This window comes from Lampetra planeri, chromosome 10, assembly GCF_965212315.1.
Source record: "Lampetra planeri chromosome 10, kcLamPlan1.2.h2, whole genome shotgun sequence".
NCBI classification, from domain to species: Eukaryota; Metazoa; Chordata; class Hyperoartia; order Petromyzontiformes; family Petromyzontidae; genus Lampetra; species Lampetra planeri.
The window spans coordinates 6,130,687-6,151,724 of NC_136116.1; the positions used below are offsets into that span (position 1 = coordinate 6,130,687).

Sequence of the window (21,038 nt, forward strand, 5' to 3'; positions counted from 1 at the left end):
CAATGTTTTCAATGTGGTTCAATCTTTGGAGATTTGGGAATTGGATTAAAAATATTTTATATAAATCAATTCGTAAGCATCCCCCAAAAAAACACATTATATGCAGAAGGTATAACCACACACATTAATTCAGGGATACACTGTACAAAGCAAATATACGTACCCGTATCGCTGGAACTGGTAGTCGAAGGTCAACTCCGTGCCAGCAGGGACTAACCTCCTGCTAAAGAAGCCAACTCTCAGCTGACCGTTCACCGTCCACTGCAATATGGCAACAACAGAGCATCCATCAAACATCTGCTCGCTCATTCACTGCAATCGTTATTTCTAAATACAGCGATACCTTGACTTTCGTCGCTTCACTCTTTCAGCCGTTTTCAATTATACCCACATTTCAAATTTCGACCACGTGCTTTCCTCTTTAGTCCGATTTCATCCCTAAACTTTCCACGACGTTCGCGCCACGCGCCATCTTTCTTATTCAGTCTTTGAATATAAGTCGTTCAGTGAGCATCTCTTATATTTACGTTTATTCATATATTTATACTGTACTTATTTCTGTGATTATACTGTAAACAATTCATAGTTATTTTTGTGATAACAGTATCATACTACAGCGTTCCTAGTTATTTTGGTTATTAGAAAACACGTGTACAGTATTCATACTGTGCTTATTTTTGTGATTACTGTAAAATACTTATTTTTGTCCACAAGAGGTTTTTTGGGTTAGATCACATAAATGTGTTGTTAAAACCCGCTACCACCCGACACAGCCAACTAGTAAGGGTTGTCACGTAAATAGAACGTGCCAATTAATCAATAGTACAGCACGCCAGTGTGTTGGAGAGCCAAGCCACAATATTTACCATCTGATTGTTGGCTGTGTCAGATGGTGGAGGTTTAATGACACATATTTAAGCGATCTAACCCAAAAAAACTCTATTATGGATATTGGTCGCGAAAGCCTACGTGTTAAACTAACACATTTTTGTGCTTTAATATATTCATAATGGGTCCTAAGTGTGGTGATAGTAAAGCTAAAAGAACCCATAAGGTTTTCAATTTGCAGGAAAAGCTTGACATAATCAAGCTTCCAGAGCAAGGCTAAATAAAGGTGCTGCTTTCACATTCGTCCATTTATTACATTTGTCCTTGTTCTGGTCCCTAACCATACGAAAGTGCAAGATATTCCTGTAGAACCATTTGGACCCAACCCTGCTGACCTTCACATCAAGGTCATGCAAATCATCTTATCACAATCATCTTGGGTGGGGGCTTAAAAGCAAGGCACGAAATGTATAAAGTTACTATGTAATTGCATGCCTGCTTTTTGTTCTCTACCAGTATTATGAAAGACTGACTCTTTACAAAGATCCCCCATATAGCCATTAACAAACTGTTGGGGCAACTGCTGTTAAGCGATCACTTATGAAGGCCAGTACAGCTAGCACAAGGTGGTGGGTGGCCAGCACCACACCCAGCCACATTTCCCCAGTTTTGATGTTTACACACCGCACCAGGTACTTATTTAAGGCTGGGTCAACCTAGGGGAGGCCCAGTAACGGTTCAGATATTCCTCAACAATGGTGGCTGGAGAGAGAATTGAACTCGGGTCGCAAGTGCGCGATAAACAAAACTACCACTCCCCAAGCTTAATATAGCACACACAAGCATTCAAATTTCTTAAAGTTATGAAAGTCGTTAGTTTCATGTACACACCGTGTAACATCTTATGTAATAATACGCAAAGACGCTTTTCTTCTGTAACATTCTGCTGCTTGGTCGCGGTGACGTCACACACTGCAACCAATCAGGGAGCCCGACTGGATTAATTAACATAATTTAATACTTAGCACAATCCCACACCGCTTGGAGTGTGTATGCGTGCGTGTCACGAGCAGCAGTGCAGCGGTTAGCGCTACGCTGCGCAACAAACCCGGCAACCAGAGTTCGATTCCCTGCGCCTCCCTGAGGTCGACTCGGCTTAAAGCGAGTACCCAGTGCAGTGTGTGAACATCACCACTGGGGAGACAAAGGCAGCTGGGCGTGGTGCTGGCCACCCACCCCCTTCGTGTGCCGTGCCGGCCTTCATAGGGGCTCGCTAACAGCACTTACCCCAACAGTCTGTTAAGGCTATACAGGGGATCTTTGACTGTGTCTTCAGAACAAACCCCCTTCGTAAATCAAGGACTGCCCAAACCCTCGCAGAACTTCCGTGGGTACCTGCTAGTGGATATGTAGTGAGTTCAACTGAGTCGCAGACATAATCTTGGAAGCAACACATTTATTAACACCAACACACGGGGTAACTGCCCCTTAAGAGAATAACTTATGGTAGTGACCACCAGGCTAACTATACTAATTACACCATAACTAGCTACAACAGACCGGACCACAGCTTGGGTCCAGGTCCACGTGTTGGAGACTCTGTAGGATGTAGAACGTAGACGAAGGTTTCTTCAGGATGAACAACTGCGCCGGTCCCTCTGGGGGACCCCGCTTATATCCTCTGCGGCGTAGCTGGCTCCACCCTTGGCCACGACCACCTTCCAGAATCCTCGAGCAGGATCTCAACCCTGACACGTGACCACCCCTAGCCCCCACTTGGGGCCCCTGTGTAGACTTAACCGGTCACGTGTCCTCTGGGGTAAACCAGAGTGCCACGGCCCTTAGTAACCCCATTTCAATTGATGGCACTCCCACACCCTATCCTGTAGGGGCCGGCACTGCACGCCAAGCGTGGTGCCATCCAGCGCTATCGATCAGCGCCCACCGAGCCCCTCTAGGGCCGGTACTGCACCCACATCCTAGTGGTGTCTGCGATGTCAATAAACCACACAGTGCCTCTCTAGGGCCGGCATTAGTGACATCCCGCGATGTCACTAGATATATCATGACAAATTGGCAGGAAACAATTTTGTATGCAAAAAAACATAACATATTGTAAAACATCATCATAGCTGGCTTATAAAAAATAAGTATTACACAATTCAAACATATGCATACCTTTTGTGTTTCACAGTTGGGATCACAGCTGTGATTCATAAACCTTGAACAATTTCCCTTCAGCGTAGCGTCTATGATCTGTGAACATGATACACACGAGTAAAGATACAAGGTATCACTGTAACACTTTGTATTTGCTCACAATTGCCTTGAATTTTCTTAACTGTGTGCAACATTCTGTATTGGCGCACACCAGAACCGACAGTGTTACCTCCTCATTCTTCAAGGCCATGAAGTAGAAGTGAATGTTCTTGTTGCGCGCATACTCTTTGGCCCTCGTTTTGAACTCCTTGTAGTCAAGCACTTCACCGCAGTACTCGAGAACAAAGGTGCCTCTGCACGTTACAACACAAAACGACCATTGGTGAATATCGGGGGGGGGGGGGGGTCTTCATAGCCTTTTGACACTATTCACGCGGTGAGCAAAATACGCCATATATATCAGCTTACCAACACAAACCTGAATTATACACAGGATAAATGTAATTGTGTTTGTTTCATTAAGTTATTGAACCACTTGTTATTTTAATTCACAACAGATATTGGAATTAGGTCACGAAAAGATCTAAACACATTTCCTCTATTTCATTCTGACTTCCTGGACCTGAAAATGCTTGAAGTAGTTTCAAGAGAAATTACGTAACTAATTGCTACATTTGTTTGCAAGAAATGTTCTTCAACTGGTGAGCTGAAATAACAATAGTGGGCTCATTAACCGTTTGTACAGATGACCATGTAATGTTACGTATATTTCGTGTAGTAGAGAGTCTCAAGGTTGAAATGCAACAAGATTGCTACATGTCCTAACTATAAGAACATCAATACTGGCTGTGAAAACCTACGTCTTAGGGTCACCCAATACCAGTTCACCACGAAAGCATCTGATTGCTTATGGACTACTCACGCTTGTAGGTCTACGGAGGTGCGAAGGCCCCAGCCTTTCTTGTCCGTCTTGAAGACCTCCACCTTGGCATACTCGCGCTTCTGAAACCTCCGGTTGGTGCACAACTCTCCCGTTGGACAACGTGATGAGCTGCACCAGAGACAAGACACCATGACAACATATTCAACAATTTAATCCTCCAGATGAACACCAATGTGCAAGAGGCTTTTCGGAACTTTGGCTTACATTACTAAATTATTTACAGCTTGTCAAAAGCGGCGCAGCAGTTAGCATACTTTGCTATATGAAGCCACTAACTATAGTTCCGATGCCCAAGCACAGCTATCAGGAGGGGGGGGATGATACATGAACTTGGCAGCCCCTTCACCAATCCACACTGACCGTCATGGAAAACTATGGTCAATCACCATAACCAACAGGAGGCATTCATCTAACGGTGGATTAATAGGCCATAAAAATAGGGTATATAGAAATACAAAACGTGAATTTATTAAAGCCACAATTCTCAAAACAGTCAAGATAAATATTCAGAGCACTCATTTAAATAGAAAATTTTGTGTCTGAGTGTCAATAAGATAAAATAAATGTCCTCACCATTCAATCATGAGCAGGCGATTCAGACAGTCCTCTCCGCACGCAACCAGTCCCTGTTCTCGCTCCTCCTCCGACATGGAACATTCACACTTCATTTTCTTGATGTCTCGATGAGATTTTGATTTTTTCCTGGTTTTAAAATATTAATTACAATTAGAGACACATGGACATCGTGCTATTCTAGGGAAAAAATAAGACTGCCAGGACTTTCCAAAAAGCCCACATTAAGTGTAAATAAAAGCAATGCTGTTATCACAGGAGAAATAACTTTTAAAATTAAATCGTCAAACATTACTGTATAAAAAGCAGGTCAGAGCTAATCACGTACTTAACTGGGAAATATTAATTCCAGTATATAAAAGCGAAAATATGCAGTGATATATTTACAACTCTAGTATAATGAGTCCAAATAAACCGAAGCCAAAAGATAAATAATTTTCAATACCTTTCCGACAGATAATGGTTCTCTCCAAGAATGTCGAAATATGAAGGCATTCTTCCTTCAGCTGCCATCGCCTTCCACTTGGCAGCATCTTCAAAATTCTCCATTGGCCAATTGAGCTCCTCAAAAACCTCCGTCTGCTTATTGATCTCCCCATCCGTGGTGCCGTCTAGTTTCGCATCTCCAGAGTCTGTTTCGCTGTCAGATTCAGAATCCGAGATAACTCTTCTCCGGCGTGATTTTGGAGTTTTGCCCTGCTGCAATTTTGACTCATCTTTCACCTCTTTTTTTGCTGTGTCACGAGACAAATTATTTTCATTTTCCTTTTTGTTGGAGTCCTGCTCATTTTCATTACATTTGTCTCTTTTGGAAGACAACTCCAAGTCACTGTTGGGTTTCTCGGTCTTAATTAAAGAAGGAACTTCCTTAATTAAGGACGGAACTTCTAAATTGTTACCCCGAGGGTTTGGGAGCAATGTCTTGTGTGAAAAGTTATTTGATGGTGTGCTGTGCAACATTTGTTGATTAAAAGGCATGGGTCCTTGATGGGGATGAGCCTGACCAGCAAGTAAAGCATTACCTCCAGCCATTCCAGGTCCATGCTGGAAATGCATGTTAATCATGTTCAACCCCAACTGTTGGTTGTAATACAACTCATCTTGGGAAATGTGATTTACAGGAAAATCTGTCTGACAATAAGGTGTGTTAAATTGATAGGCTACCTCTGAGTACTGACACACATTCTGAGAATTTAGAAAGAAATCCTGATTTGGTTTGGTTGTACTCCACCTATCTGGCTGCATTAGCATGTTGCCAGCTTGTTGTGTTGGGTTATTTATCTGTTGATGGCTGCTTTCATGGCTTTTCAATAAACCCGACTGAGAGTCAAAAGCTGGCCCAGAATTAGTTTTGGCACCGGTTTGTTCTTGGTGTGGAGCATGTCTACTCTCTGGAACCCAAGACTGAGTTTTATAACTGCCTTCTTGTTTTGTCGTCATGTGACTGCTTGATTTTTCTTCCATTGATTTTCTATCACTTACACCACTTGCTGAATGTTGCTTAGAACTTGAACTCTCCGAAGCCTTATGACTACTGTGACGATTTTCTGCATTGGAATTAGAACATGAGGATGACGTTGGGTGTCCTGATTTATCTCCCGAGTCGCGTTTTTCAGGGGCATCTCTTGCATGATTCTGTGAAGATTGGCTTGATGTTTTACTAGGCTCATGATGTGTGGGACTTTGCCTTCTTTCGGATCTGAAGCTGGTGTGCCTATCACCTCGGTCCCTCGATCGGCTTCTGCCTCCTCCCCCTCCTCGTTCTTTCGAGTGTGCCCTGGGATTACGATCACGAGAATGACTTCTTCTGTCAGTGCGATCTCTAGAACGTCCTCTTGTCCGCTCAATAAACCGACCCCGCCTGTCAGTACGATCTCGAGAACGGCTTCTTTTGTCCAAGCGCTCAGTTCGGTCTCTTGAGCGGCTTCGGCGATCTGAACGGTCTCGAGATCGGCTACGTCTTTCCACGCGCTCCCGACTTCTCCTGGCACGGCCTCTGGATCTACTTCTCCTGTCCACCACATCCCTGACTTTGTCCGACCGATTCCTGGACCTGCTTCTTCGATCCAAACGGTCTCTGGACCTGCTTCGTCTGTCTGAACGATCCCTTGACCGGCTCCGCCTGTCAGGCCAATCCCTCAATCTGTCAGATCGATTCTTTGATCGGCTGCGCCTCTCTGGACGGTCTTTGGAACGACTGCGTCGCTCTTGCCGATCTCTGGATCTGTCCGAGCGGTTCCTCGATCTACTGCGTCTGCTAGCTCGCTCCCTGGATCTACTTCTTTTTTCCATTCGATTTCGAGATCTGCTGCGCCGGCTTGCATGCTCTCTTGATCGGCTAGGTCTGCGTACGCGATCTCTACTCCGCTCCGTGCAGTCTCTCGATCGACTGCGGTCTGACCTTCGATGTGCATCAGACTTCTCTTTTGAGCTACCTCGTTGGCTTACACTTTCTTGGGCCTTGCTTTGTCCAGATGAACGTTCCTGTGATTTTCGCTGCCTATCAAGTGAGTTGCGTTGCCTGCTGGAAACGTCTCTGGACCCTTGTTTTCCATCGCCACTTCTTTCTGACCTTTCCTTTGAGCTACCCTGCACATTTGTTTTTTCTACAGTTCCTAACACTTTACAGGATGTCTCTTGTTTTTCAGACTTCGTGTCAGATTTTGACACAGACTTGTGCTGCATTTCCAGGCCGTCTTTACTACGAACTTCTTGCGTTTGTGATTTTACAATTTTGGAATCATCTTTATTTTCCTGACATTTTTCACTAATAGGATGACTCAAGGTACCAATATTAGACGTTTGCAAAGGGTCAATTTGTGCTTCATCTACAATATCAATGGATTCGCTTTTAACAACAGAAGGATCATTTCCAGATGTATCAATGCTTCCAATTACAACCTCCGTACTTTGCCCAACATGTTTTTCATCTGCTGCTGGAGTCAAACAATCATTTTCACCTGATGTTGAAATGTACACTTCTAGCGTAGCCAGCTCCTTATTTTCCACATCTAAGGTCTGTTTGGTAACACATGGAGGTGGTGAAATTTCATTAACATGAACAGTCTCTTTATCCGGTATGGATTTCGTTTTTTCATCATCAATTACGGAAGTATGTTCAACATTTGAAACGTCATCAGATGCGTCAGGCATCTCTGTATCTTCCAAATCATCTGCATTTATCTCTTTCTCTAACTCAACATGATCCTGTTCTTGAGACTTCTCGACGGTGTCATTATTTTTATCGGGTTTACACGTCCCCTTGTCTTGCTTATTCTGAGGTTCCTCAACATCAACACCGTGTATTTCTTTGTTTTCACTAGTCTGCACAGTGTCTGCCTTGCTGCTATCCAAGTGATGTTCAGCAACCTCATCGTTTGTGGGTTGGCATTCAGGACTCTCGCCTCCATCTGTAGAGTCACTTTCGGTCACCTTATCGGACGTCTTGTGCATTTCATCCACGTCACTGCTGTCTTTGGAACTGCTATCACTCTGATGCACAATGGAAGGTGTGCGACTGTCACCTTCGGCAGCAGCTGCTAGGGAGGTTGCAGGAACGACGACAACTGACTGCAGCTTCACTCTGGGGTACCTGTACTCCCCATCGCTTTCATCTTCTGAATCGGACTCTGTATCAGATTTGTGCGTGCTTTCGTCATCCATGCTGCAAGCCAAAGGAAGCGTGGGGTCAGCTTGAGCAGAACGTGTAGGGCTGGACGTTCTACTGGCCGAGAGAGAATGGCTTGAGCAAGACTCTGTCATATCTTTCTCATCATCGGCCTGTTCATTGCATTTTGTACTCTCGGTTACACTAACGTGCGGCTCAGGAGGAACATCATTTTCTGTACTGATCTGAAATTGCACAGGTTGATTTAGTGAAGTGTCATTATTTTCCTCAATCGAAAGACACATTTCTTCTGAAATTACATCATCCTGCGTAGGCTGTTCAAATTGCGATGAAGAAATCACATCCGAGCATGCAGAAGCTACACTGGCTGTCTTGTGTTCGGGCGCAGAATCAAGCACTGCTTCTTTACTTTCGTCAATAATGCTCGCGTCTACAACAGTGGTGGGCAAACAAGACTGCATAGTTCCCACTAAACTGTCAGATGTTTTTGGTGCCAAAACGTTTGAGCTCAAAGCATCTTTATTTAAGGGACTGTCTATGGTCTGTTCTCCAGGCTTTTCAGCATCTTTTGGTATGTCCCATCGACTGGCCTTCCGTTTCACCTTTTGTGATTGTACATCAACCTTGATGTTCCTATAAGAAACAATTTTGCACCTTTCACTGTTTTGTAAAACCTCTATTATTTGACCGCTTTTCTGAGCATTTCCAGTCTGTTGAGAATTACTTTCCTTCGTGGTTAATGTTAATTCTGTAGCATCTGGAGGGTCCTTAACTATAATCTCGGCTGCTATGACGACACTGGACACTGGCTGCACTGGAGTCAATTCAGAATCTGAAGATATTTCAGCCAGCACAAGTTTATCACCCGTTTCGGCTGCTTCAGTGTTAACGACAGCTTTGGAAGTCTCATCGTCACCACCACTCACATCCACGCCACCAGCGTTCGCACCATCAGGTTTCTGATCAACCGATCTGGCAACATTTCCAATCAGGTGCGCCTTCTTGTAATGCATTTTGTTCCATTCAATTTTGAACTCTTTTGGAGGTGTAAAACTTTGGCTCAACTGAGCATCAGGACTCGGGAGGTCCCCTTCGCTCCCCACCGCGGGCGCTTGCGATGAAGTGCTTGGTGCGTTCATGTCAGAACCCTCTTGAGTCGAGAGGCTCAGATTTTTCTCCTCCCACAGATTCTCAGCTTCATTGGCGATGGCGAGAGGTCGCAGCTTCAGGATCTTGTTTGGCGCGATGCTGAAGCAGATCTTTTGTCGGCTCTTGTTTTTCAAGTCAATTTTGGAGTTCCGCACTGCACCCGTCCTTTGAGGTGCTTGAAGGCCGGCTGACTGAAGCCCGGGTGTCGGTCTGCTCTGTACAGGCACACTTGGCGTCGGCTCAGGAGATAGCTGGTAGGTTCGCAATGGTGCAGAGGGGCAGGATACAATAAAACCATATGATTACAGAGCAGTAATTTATCACCAAAAAAATACAATCATTAAAAATCATCAAGCCTGCAGTGTCATGTTAAGCGAATTTTTGAAGAGTGTGTATGGATGTGAAAAGTGACAGTTGAGTTTGTGGTTACCTCTATATCGTCTTCTCTAAACCACATCCAGCAACCAGGAAGGAGCGAGGGAAAGGGAGACAAATATGAGCAGATCAACTATACAGGCAGTTACAGCTCAAGGGCAATCCAACGTCATACACGTATGACAAAAAGAATAGCAACAGATATTTTATACAGAAGCAGGTAAAATCACATTATAAACTCGTATACAGTCTAGTATAGGGTACACCAGTACAGCATACAGTTTAGTATCAAATGGGAATTCTCTCCACCTTCATCAACTCACACTGACCAGCGTGGGTGAAGTATGGTCAAAGCACTTATAGAACCCGCACAGCATGGGGAGGTCATCATCTAGTAGTGGATTAACAGAGCAGTACATGTAAACATGGGGTACACAACCACATTCACATGTACATCTTAACACCCATCATACACAGTACACAGTGCATGCAGTATATCTGCAATCACATTTATTTTATATTTCCGGTACGCAGAACGTACTGTACATACCATGAAAAACACCAAATCTTAACCTAGAGAACATACACAATAACCGCATCCCAGGGCAACCACATTTAGGCATGTACAAATTAGCAAGCTCCTACTAACAGCGATGCAACAACAAACACACAAGGTGTGGCCACGACCACGCCCAGCCCCCTTTGTCTTCCCAGTGCTGGTGTTGACCATGCACCATGCACACGTTTTTAGGCTGTGTCAACCCAAGTGAGGGGCCCTTACGGGCTCAGGATAAAATGCATCAGCGGGCAGTGATACAAATTGGCTTCTAACCCGGATGAGCAGGTTCAAGGCAGTAACCGACTCTGACCATACGTATACTGTACACACACGTGGCCATAAGTGCGTGTATACATATATACGGTACTGGTTTAAACGCAGAATGCGTAATCAGTTAATTAAAACGTGTACACACATTACACGATGTATGCCATAGTAACTGTACTTACGAATTTCTGGCCTCGGTTTAAAAAAAAAATCGTTCCGTACGAGCGAGGAGGGAGCGACGGTCATAATGAGCCATAAAGTCACGGAACCACGCGGACAACACGAGCGAGGCAGATCGTGCGAGCGTAGCTCCAGCACAACAGCAAGGACGACCAACACCCGCACAAACAACAAAGACTTACACGAGTGCAATGACCACATACACGCACACTGCGACGACGTCGTTCCAGAGGCCCGCGCTAGTGGCAGGGCAACGACGACGATCACACCGTGATGATCACCACCATCACCACCACCGCTACCACCACACCACCATCACCACCACCGCTACCACACCGTGATCGACACCATCGTAAATACCGGGTGGACGACACTGGCGAGGGCGTCCGTGGCGTGCGCCGCCATGCCGAGCAGCAACTATGGAGTCTGTCCGCCCCACGTGATCACATCGGGATTTAAACAGCGAGGGGATCAACGGGGAGGGAGGGGGTCGAGGGTGAAGGGGGGAGGGGGGTAGAGGGTGAAGGGGGGAGGCTGGGACAGCGAAGGGGATCAACGGGGAGGGAGGGGGGTCGAGGGTGAAGGGGGTCGAGGGTGAAGGGGGGAGGCTGGAACAGCGAGGGGATCAACGGGGAGGGAGGGGGTCGAGGGTGAAGGGGGGAGGGGGGTAGAGGGTGAAGGGGGGAGGCTGGGACAGCGAAGGGGATCAACGGGAGGGAGGGGGTCGAGGGTGAAGGGGGTCGAGGGTGAAGGGGGGAGGCTGGAACAGCGAGGGGATCAACGGGAGGGAGGGGGTCGAGGGGGGAGGGGGTAGAGGGTGAAGGGGGGAGGCTGGAACAGCGAGGGGATCAACAGGGAGGGCAGTTTAACCTCGAGGTGTGCTAGAGGGGTACCTGCATGAGAGCAGGAGACGAACACGCAGGTCCGACTGCGAAGGGGAATGATTGAGAAGGATTAACAGCGGAGCAGGAGGAGGGAGGGGATGAAGAGGAGACGGGGTCCAAGATAGGATACACACCGAGGGGATGAAGAGAGCGTGGGGGGGGGGGATAACCGCGAGGTTAAGGGGAAGACGAAGAGGTGAACACGCAGGTCGAACGGCCTTTGGGCAAAGGGGACGGACAGAAAAAACAACAAATTACCAGAGGTCACGATGTGCGCGGTGATAATTATACCGGGGGACTTAACGAGGAGAATGAACGGCGAGCAGCAGGTTGGGCGGGCAGCAGCAGCGAGAAGAGGAGCGAGGGGATGAACAGGGGACGCGTGTGGAGGCGAGGGGGAGGAGGAGGGGGGGTAGGAGGAGGAGGGGGGAGGAGGGGGAGTAGGAGGAGGGGGGTAGGAGGAGGGGGGGGGTAGGAGGAGGGAGGGGGTAGGAGGAGGGAGGGGGTAGGAGGAGGGAGGGGGGTAGGAGGAGGGAGGGGGGTAGGAGGAGGGGGGGGTAGGAGGGGGGGGGGTAGGAGGAGGGGTAGGAGGAGGGGGGGGAGGAGGGGGGGTAGGAGGAGGGGGGGAGGAGGGGGGGTAGGAGGTAGTAGGAGGAGGGGGGTGTAGGAGGTAGTAGGAGGAGGGGGGTAGGAGGAGGAGGGGGGTAGGAGGAGGGGGGGGGGGTAGGAGGAGGGGGGGGGGGTAGGAGGAGGGGGGGGGGGTAGGAGGAGGGGGGGGTAGGAGGAGGGGGGGGTAGGAGGAGGGGGGGGGTAGGAGGAGGGGGGGGTAGGAGGAGGGGGGGGGTAGGAGGAGGGGGGGGGTAGGAGGAGGGGGGGGTAGGAGGAGGGGGGGGGTAGGAGGAGGGGGGGGGTAGGAGGAGGGGGGGGGGTAGGAGGAGGGGGGGGGTAGGAGGAGGGGGGGGGTAGGAGGAGGGGGGGGGTAGGAGGAGGGGGGGGGTAGGAGGAGGGGGGGGTAGGAGGAGGGGGGGGGTAGGAGGAGGGGGGGCATGGCCGACAGGGAACAGCAGCGGGCGCGCTGCCTTTTGTTTGTTTTCTCGGCCCGCAAGTCTCCAGGCCCACGCGGCAGCTTTACGACAGCAGCAGCGGCATCGGCGACAACAGCTATCGTCGCAACAGCGACTCCACCACACATCAGTTCCCTACAGATGCCATCGGCAGCAATAACAGCTGCAGAAGTACCAGTTGTAAGTGGCAGCAGCAGCAGTAGCAGCAGCGCGTAATGGCCACGCAAGCGCCATGTTGGCTGCGCCGCCGCCGGTGGTGGTGGAGGTGGTGGTGGGGGGTGAGAGGCGCAAGGGAGGACGGGGAGAGACTTGGCCGACATGCCGAGCAGGGGACACACAGGCGGGCAGCAGCAGCAGCAGCCTCCCCCCACCCCCAGCCATCCCATCCCGAGCACGGCTGCTGCTGCTGTGTCCCCCGTGTCCGCCGCGGTAGAGTCAGGCGCCGGACTGGTGGGAGAGTTGGTGAGGAGGGCTCTGGACACACTCACCACCAACCACGGCCGCCACCACCAACCACCAACCACCACGACCACCACCAACCACGACCACCAACCACCACCCAGCCACCAACCACCACGGCCTTCGTCAGCAGGAGACGGATCGCCTCTTTGCTTGGGAGGTTGTGGGGGGCCCTTCTCTAGGAACCCCCCTCCAGTTCTGCGCGGTGACCCCAGCGCATCAATTTGTTTTTGCTGATCAATGGCATGGGGGGTAGATAGGGGGGGTGAGCTTCGTTGTCTCATCCTTAGCGAGTGGCACACGATAATCGTCGTTGTTGTTGTTGAGACGTAAATACCAACAATGTGTTGATAACATCAGGCTCATGATCCTGATGTAATGGTCGTATGACACGCAGTACCAGACGGAATGGTAGATGCAGAGATGTTGGTGGTGTAGATGCAGAGATGCTAGTGGAAGAACTATATAAAGTTGAAAAGATAAAGTTGTTCTAGAGAAGACACGACCCTGACGAAGCCTATTTCCGAACACTCATTACGAAGATCCCCCTCCTATAGTCGCAGATTGTAGGGGAAAGTGGTGTTAGCGAGCACCTATTAAGGGCGGAACAGTGCGCTTAGGGGATGGTGTGGCCAGCACTCCAGTTGAGGTTTAAACATCGCACTTGCTACTAATTTACGGCTGTGTCCACCTAAGGGAGGCCCAGGACCGCTGCAGTTATCAGCCGCCACTGATATTAAGTGGCCTGAAAAACAAACTCAGCTTTCCGAATTGGCAACACACTAATACTCAGTCGTATGCACCTAGACTCACACCCTCAAGCAAACCTATATGCATACCCCATTCACAAACATACACACGCAATCTACGCACATTTACACTCGTACATACATCACATTCGCACTCATTTACACTACAACACTCCCTTGGTAATGCAACACAACTCGGCCAGCCCAGCTTCTCCACGTGCAAAGACTCACATGGAGTCTTTAAGGTCCCATTAAAAAATCCGTTCCCGAAGCCGAGCTCAGGGGTAGCATCAATCTGTTAAGAAAGGGAACGCTAAGTTAATGTGGTGAGCAACATGACTGTCGTGGTGGCCGTGATAAGATGCGATGACGTACAGCTTAAGAGAGACACGTGGAGAGGCCTCAGTCCTCAAGACATGTTCTAGACGACACGTGAAGACTTAGCTCCTCAAAAAGGTGCCGATTGCTGCTAACATGACTGCAACACAAAGGTGCACATCTTCTTTCTATACAGCAGCTGCCACCGCTACTGCTGAAGATACTGAGGCCACGACTGGAATTGCTGCGATTGCTACTTCTCCTGCCCCTAGCTGCTTTTTCTCATGCAACTGCTGGAATTGGCATTGTGCTGTTGCATTGCTGGTGCTGTTGAGCTGCTGCTGAACATGCCACAGCTGCTGTCGACAGTGCCACGGCTGACAGTGCCACTGCTGCCGAACATGCCACAGCTGTTGCAGACAGTGCCACAGCTGACGGTGCCACAGCTGCTGCCGAACATGCCACAGCTTCCACTGCTGTTGTACCTGCAAGGAAGTCCCCGTGAGCGCGCCCACCACCCCAGCGCACTACTTACTCCGTGGGATTCAGGGGGTCGTAGATGTCCCCCATGTTGCTGCCCCCGCGCCTCCTACTGCTCGGATCTCGGGGTTGGGCTCCTCCTCTCCCCGTGGCTGTGGCGGCACGAAGGGTTCCCGGCCCGGCTCCGTGGCATCTCCCGGACGCAAATGACTCGGGCCGGGTTGGCTCACATGCTGCGCCGTCTCATGATGGACCGACCAATCCCCGTATCTCCAGCAAACGCGCGCGCGAGCCTCCTCGCTCTCTCCTGCCGATTTCCTCGAGCGCAACGCCGGGGAGGAATTTAGGCAAGACCGTAGGCTCACGGGCAGGAACTAGGCCGCGGCACACAAAGCCCGGACTCCGAATGGCAATGAGCGCCACGCGTATATTTCTGACGATTTAATAAAAAAACAAAAAGAGGGCGTCGATATATTCCAGTCTGTTTAAAATGGTAATTAAGGATCTGAATGATTTCGAGGGAATTTTATTTTAATCTAAAAGCACACACACGCGCGCTCGCCCTGAATCGCTTAAGGGCCCTCTCTTCAACCAAGGAACTATTACACCCCCCCCCTTCCCCCCCCCCCCAACTAGAAACAAACGCGGCTGAGATGTCGAGGTCAATTGCGGTGAAGTATGGTGGAAACTACACGGCGAGCGAGAGATTCGAGGTGGTGGAGGTGGTGGTGGTGAGCGGGGGGCTGCGGCGCCACACGAGGCCCCGGCGGTCGCCAGCTGCTCGCACGCTGCATCCGGGACCCTGTGGTGACGTCACGGGAATTCCTCTCCGCACGTCACAGGCGACCACCAAACTCCCAACACTCTTTTGGGATTCATCTTCTTCTTGGTTCTTTCGGTAAAGTCACGTAGAATATAATAATAAAACATAGTAAAATATTATTTTATTATGTTTTATTTTTATTATTTTATTATTTCCATTCTACGTGACTTTACCGAAAGAACCAAGAAGATGAATCCCTGCAGTCACGAAAGCTTTAAATCGGGATTCATATTCTTGGTTCTTTCGGTAAAGTCACGTAGAAGGGAAATAATAAAATAATGTAAATATAAACAATAAAAATTCTCACGACGTTTCGACTGCAACTCAAGAAATCATCATCAGGTGTGAAATCAACAGCAAAAAAAGCTTTAAATCAAAATCTATTGGGATGGTTCAATTAAAACTTCGACGGAGCTGTATTATTATTGTTCACCGATGGAAAGGCTCACCCACCGCCTCAATATACACACACACGGCTGGTCATCGATTATCCCGCTTCTAACGTTAATCCGGCAAGACCGCTCCAAAATGCGATCGGGCACCATGTGGCGTGACCAACAAAAAGGTAGCTACTTTTGATTTGGGTGTTAAATATCATGCGCAGTACATTATACACTACATACAACTTAAACAATTAAAATACTGCACGTATGTATACATTTACCCCATGCAGTCTTCGAGATTGGAGTGGTAAGTACGATACAGTAAATACACTTTGTACGGTAGGATTTTTTTGTGTATCTTTATGCCAATTTCATATAGTAACCACATTTTCAAAACATATACAACACATAAAAACAATGTTATTCAAGAATGTGCAAAAGTAAGCTATTTTAAAATAATGATGCGATATCCGGCGTTTTACTGGTAGGAAGCTCCTGGTTACACCAGCCCACAGGGGATTATTGTGTCCGTCGTGCAGGGAGGAGCTTGGTGGGGAGGGGAGGGTGGTGCTGGGTGGGGAGGGGAGGGTGGGTCTGGGTTGGGAGGGTGGGGAGGGGCTGGGTGGGGAGGGTGGGGGCTGGGTGGGGAGGGTGGGGCTGGGGGGGGTCACCCCGTGGTGCCCTCATAAAACTCAACGTTTAACCCACTCACGCTGGCTTGTGCCCGCCCTCACAGTCGAGCATATTTGCGGAATACACCACGCCGCTGTTGACCCTGGCCATTGACCGAGCAACCCAACGTTCCTACCAGCTCCCTCCGCAGGAATGTCTTAAAATAATCCGGCCCCCCCCCCCCCCCCCGAAATATTAGATAATTATCTAATGTAGCTCTTTTTCTGACGCGTCCTGGCTATCACATATGATAGCTCAACGAAGTGGCTTATCGTTTGGAAAGGTATAGCAGCCAAAATGCTCTTAAGCGCATGGTTCTGATGTGACGTCACATTTCTCACCCCCCCCCCCCCTTGTCACACATCGTCACAAATGTCTGACCCCCCCCCCCCACCCAGGTGCGTGACGTCTTCTATGGACGGCCCCTTATCTGTTCTTTTCCATTAAAAACGACAGTCACATATAAGTGTTAACATTTTTAGAAGCACCCTGTAAATATGCTTTCCCCAAAACGTTGCCTTAATGCCTCTTATTCTTTGGGTCTTTCGGTAAAGTCTCGTAGATAGGTTTAAAGAAAATAACAAAAAACTACGACGAAGCTTCTAGTCAAGAATTAATGCCTCTTTTAAGGCAGTGTTATTAGCGAATTTTTGTTTTAATATAAAGGGAGGCAGCCCGTGGCTTCCTACGGGATTCAATTCGCATTTTCTCCAACCGTGACTCTGCTCCCTCTCTGATCTATCCCCTACAACCCATTCCCTTGGACCCGAATAGCCTTTTCCTGTGATTAGACACAATTCCCAGCGTATATATTCTTAATTGTAGTGTAATTGGCTTCCCCGTGTCATATGACTAAAATACAACCTCCAAAGACGTGTAATTCGACTTTAAACCTCATGTTCACGAGGAAGATAAATTGACAATGAAAATGTTGTTATAAATAACCTCGTCCAAACCATAACTGCACCGCGAGGTATATTTGGTCATGTGACCAGGTTGCCTCGAGCATCCATGTGCTGTTTGCTCTCGTTCACATTTACTCTGTCACATTTATTTTACAGATACAATGTATCTAAATTCTTCAACATCAGAAAAATATATTCAGCCTTCTGCAGTGGTAAACACAATGTAGTGTTTTAATTGATTATAGTGTACTGATCTTTAAAGGTACATTGACATTTTTTGATACTCCTGCTGTTATGGAGTGACTCATGCATGCCAGCTATGGCTGCAAAGTTTGGTCGTACTTGTTATGTATATAGTTTTTTTTGTTAAATTTGAATCACAGTTCCTATGATCACTGTTACATTGTTTTTATAGATTTATATTGGTGATTTCGAAAACGTATGGTTTCGCCATGTTTGTTTGTTGAAATACAGAATTAGCCTGATAATCTAAATTGTCTTATGGTTATTGTTTGACTTGCATCCCACTGGGATTTTTGTATACAGCGTTGATATACGGTGTTTTTTTTCTTTAAGACTTTGCTGTTTTTTCCTGGATTTTTCTATTGCGCATAGTCACTTTTTGTTTGTTGCGGTTGCACCCGAGTCAAGAGCCGCACGGCTCACAGGGCTATACCTAATAAATTAAAGTGAAAATGAAACTGAAATTACGTGTACTGTAAATGCAATAAAGGTGTACTTAAAAAAAGATGTACAAAATCTTATTGCAAGTGGGGTAAACAGACAGTTGATCAGTCCGGTCGGGGGTACATAACCACAATGTTGAGTCACTGAACTATAATGATTGAAATAGTATTCTTGTAAGACGTTATGGGATATTTATTAACCCTACATCCCACTCATTATCCAGCACGTGTAGCAAAAAACAAATCACCTGTACAAAATTCCAAACGGCATTCATAATACACTGCAAATCATTACAACACAATACAAATAGTATTACATTTTTTCCTTAGTTGTATTTATTTGGACCACTTTGAAACGTGTATGTTATGTTCCTTTAAAAGTAAGCCAATCACTGACAGAACAGTTACATATTTAAAATCTAAAACAACGAGAACATTAAAGTGCAAGTCCACAGGCACGGCTAAACAAGCGGAATAAAATGTCAAACCACTGGAAAGTGCATTTGTCACTTTACTTCCCAAAATGCAACTTACAAACACGATGTACTGCACATGGCCATGTATTTTGTTGGATACGTACATGCATCTTTTCTATGAAAAGAATAATAATACACTTGTTTGTTTGTCTGCAGCGCACCAAAAACACTGTGAAATCAGACAAAAAAGTTTGGCCGGGTGATGAACAGGGGGGGAGGAACGGGGGTATCCACGCTGGTGTGGTGGAGGGGAGGGGTTGGATTGGGCTGGGGTGGAGGGGAGGGGCTGAGGTGGAGGGGAGGGCCGATGACCTCAGAGACACTCGGCTCTTGGGGGGATGAGTATTGACGTCAACGCAAGATTGGGGTGAATTTGTGAAGGGGGGGGGCGTTGATGACGTCAAGGAACAAGAGGGAAGATGACGTCACGAAACACTGGTGAGAAGCATAGGCGTGATGACGCCACGATCAGCATTGTTGGCTACGTGCGGTGCGAAAGAAGTTCAACATACATGTGCATTGGTGAAGGGGGGGGGTTAGACGTCACGCGACATTGGTGAGGTGTAGAGGAGGGAGTGCTATTACAACACACACACATTCGCCTTCCTTTTACCGCCCAAGTTTTACCGGGTTCCTGCTCGTGCATTACAAGATAACTCCCCTGCTAATAGTCACACATACCGTGTCAACCCACACGGGGTAACCGGTATTCTTGTGCAGGGAAATTGAGTTTTCATGTCCATACGGCGTACAGCCGTTTCAATAGGGGGCAAACTATTTTTTTGTCAATTAGTTTTTCTCCTTTGGTATGGGACTTTGTAGGATGAATGTTACTGGTAGGAACCATTTGGTTCCACCAGCCCACAGGGGATTATTGTGTCCGTCCGTCTTGCATCCAAAAATGGGAGGGGTGGGGCTGGGTGGGGAGGGTGGGGCTGAGTGGGGTGGGAGGGGCTGGGTGGGGGGTGGGAGGGGTGGGGCTGGGTGGGGAGGGGCTGGTCACCCCGTTGTGCCCTTATAAAACTCAACGTTTAACCTACTCATGCAGGCTTATCCAACGTTTCTACCAGCTCCCTCCGCAGGAATGTGTTAAGATTTATAAGGGCACAATAAGGTCTGAATTGTTCTGTAACATGGTAGGCACTGATAAGGTGTTGACAGGTATGGACGACCAGGATGCAAACATGTTTGTAAGTTACCAGATGCGCAAGTGGTTGGTTTGGAAAGCGTGGTTTTTATTATTACACGCTTTTACTAAACTCACGGTCTGTTGTCGTATCCTCAAATCTTGTAACTCAATTTTAACCCACTTCCCAATGTGCTATCGACTGCAAATTTGGTATACTTACGTCATACTGATGTCAATACTATATTCTATCATTAAAAAAAATTCAACCACCTTTTTTTATATGTTATGTTCCGGCTTGGGTATGATTGTCCACGCTCAACTAATGTTGGCTGTAAATCACCACGGTCCCTTACGTTATGGTAAGCTTCGGGGCCACTTCCTGGAGTCGTGGAGTTTTGCAATTACGAGTACGGTACATTTCATTAAAGCGTGTTTTTAAAAAGTATTTTTAAATATTACTTTTTGTATTGCATGGCACGGGGCTATGGTTTTTCTGGTGTTGTCTGTAACGTTTTTCCGTATAGGCCAATTGTGCTGCTGAGTTGAACCCTGAAGGTTGTTCTGGGTTGAGCTTATTACACTAAACCAGGGGTCGGCAACCAAAATAACAAGAAGAGCCATTTCTTTCCAATTCGGTACAAAATTCAGTATTTCAAGAGCCGCAATGCATCTATGTACATATACTGTACATCGTACATATCGTCAAGAAGCAGCCCGTAAAGAGCCGCATGCGGCTCCGGAGCCGTAGGTTGCCGACCCATGCACTAAACCATGTGCTTTAGTCTCTGTGTTGTGCCGAGTTATTTCCATTGGACACTAGGAAATTTGGAGAAAAGTATGGGATATAGATTTGGCCAGATCCTCACTTATCATTGCAACAATATATTATCCTGGTAGTCATCAAAATTGTATTTAATCACCAAATGGTGATTATTTGATTTGGTTTTATATTTTCTGTGGTATCCAAAGGTGGCTGCATTATTTTCATGTTTACCATCGTGTCATTTAATTAATCGACAGAAACCTTTCCCTTCATTGTAGAGAGTTTTTAACATGTTATTTGTTGTCAACCAACCAGGATGAACAAGACAGACGGCTGCACTCGATAGAATGATCGATATGAGACATTACTCGCTTCTCAGGAGCCTTACTGCACCGGCCAAGCTCAAGGAGATTTATGAACAACTTAGGCTGCGGTGATCGCATGGTTTCTGGCATCTTACGTGTGTGTGTGTAGTGTATATGTAGCTCGGTAGATTATCCTGCGAAGTTAAACCTTGCTGGTTTTTCTGGTCTCTGTTTGCTGCACTAAATAATGAGCTTATGTATCTTGAGTTTTTCTGAGTTA

At 47.4% G+C, this 21,038-nt stretch overlaps 1 protein-coding gene across 4 annotated transcripts in view; it reads right to left on the bottom strand.

Moving 5' to 3' along the window:
* The window catches only part of SETD2 (SET domain containing 2, histone lysine methyltransferase), a 40,449-nt gene extending 25,024 nt beyond the window's left edge, over positions 1-15,425 (bottom strand). For 2 of the 4 annotated variants that reach the window (XM_078598073.1, XM_078598072.1), the window contains exons 1-8: positions 14,672-15,421; positions 9,712-9,727; positions 4,950-9,532; positions 4,505-4,633; positions 3,911-4,039; positions 3,218-3,341; positions 3,007-3,084; positions 164-261 (exon numbers count right to left, since the gene is read on the bottom strand). In XM_078598073.1, the coding sequence (XP_078454199.1) occupies positions 164-261; positions 3,007-3,084; positions 3,218-3,341; positions 3,911-4,039; positions 4,505-4,633; positions 4,950-9,532; positions 9,712-9,727; positions 14,672-14,706 (5,192 nt within the window). In that variant the 5' untranslated portion in view covers positions 14,707-15,421. Of the gene's footprint in view, positions 1-163; positions 262-3,006; positions 3,085-3,217; positions 3,342-3,910; positions 4,040-4,504; positions 4,634-4,949; positions 9,533-9,711; positions 9,728-11,022; positions 11,122-14,671 lie in introns of those variants that run through there. The other 2 variants (XM_078598074.1, XM_078598075.1) reach the window with 2 other exon arrangements.
* Between the last annotated feature and the right edge of the window lie 5,613 nt (positions 15,426-21,038).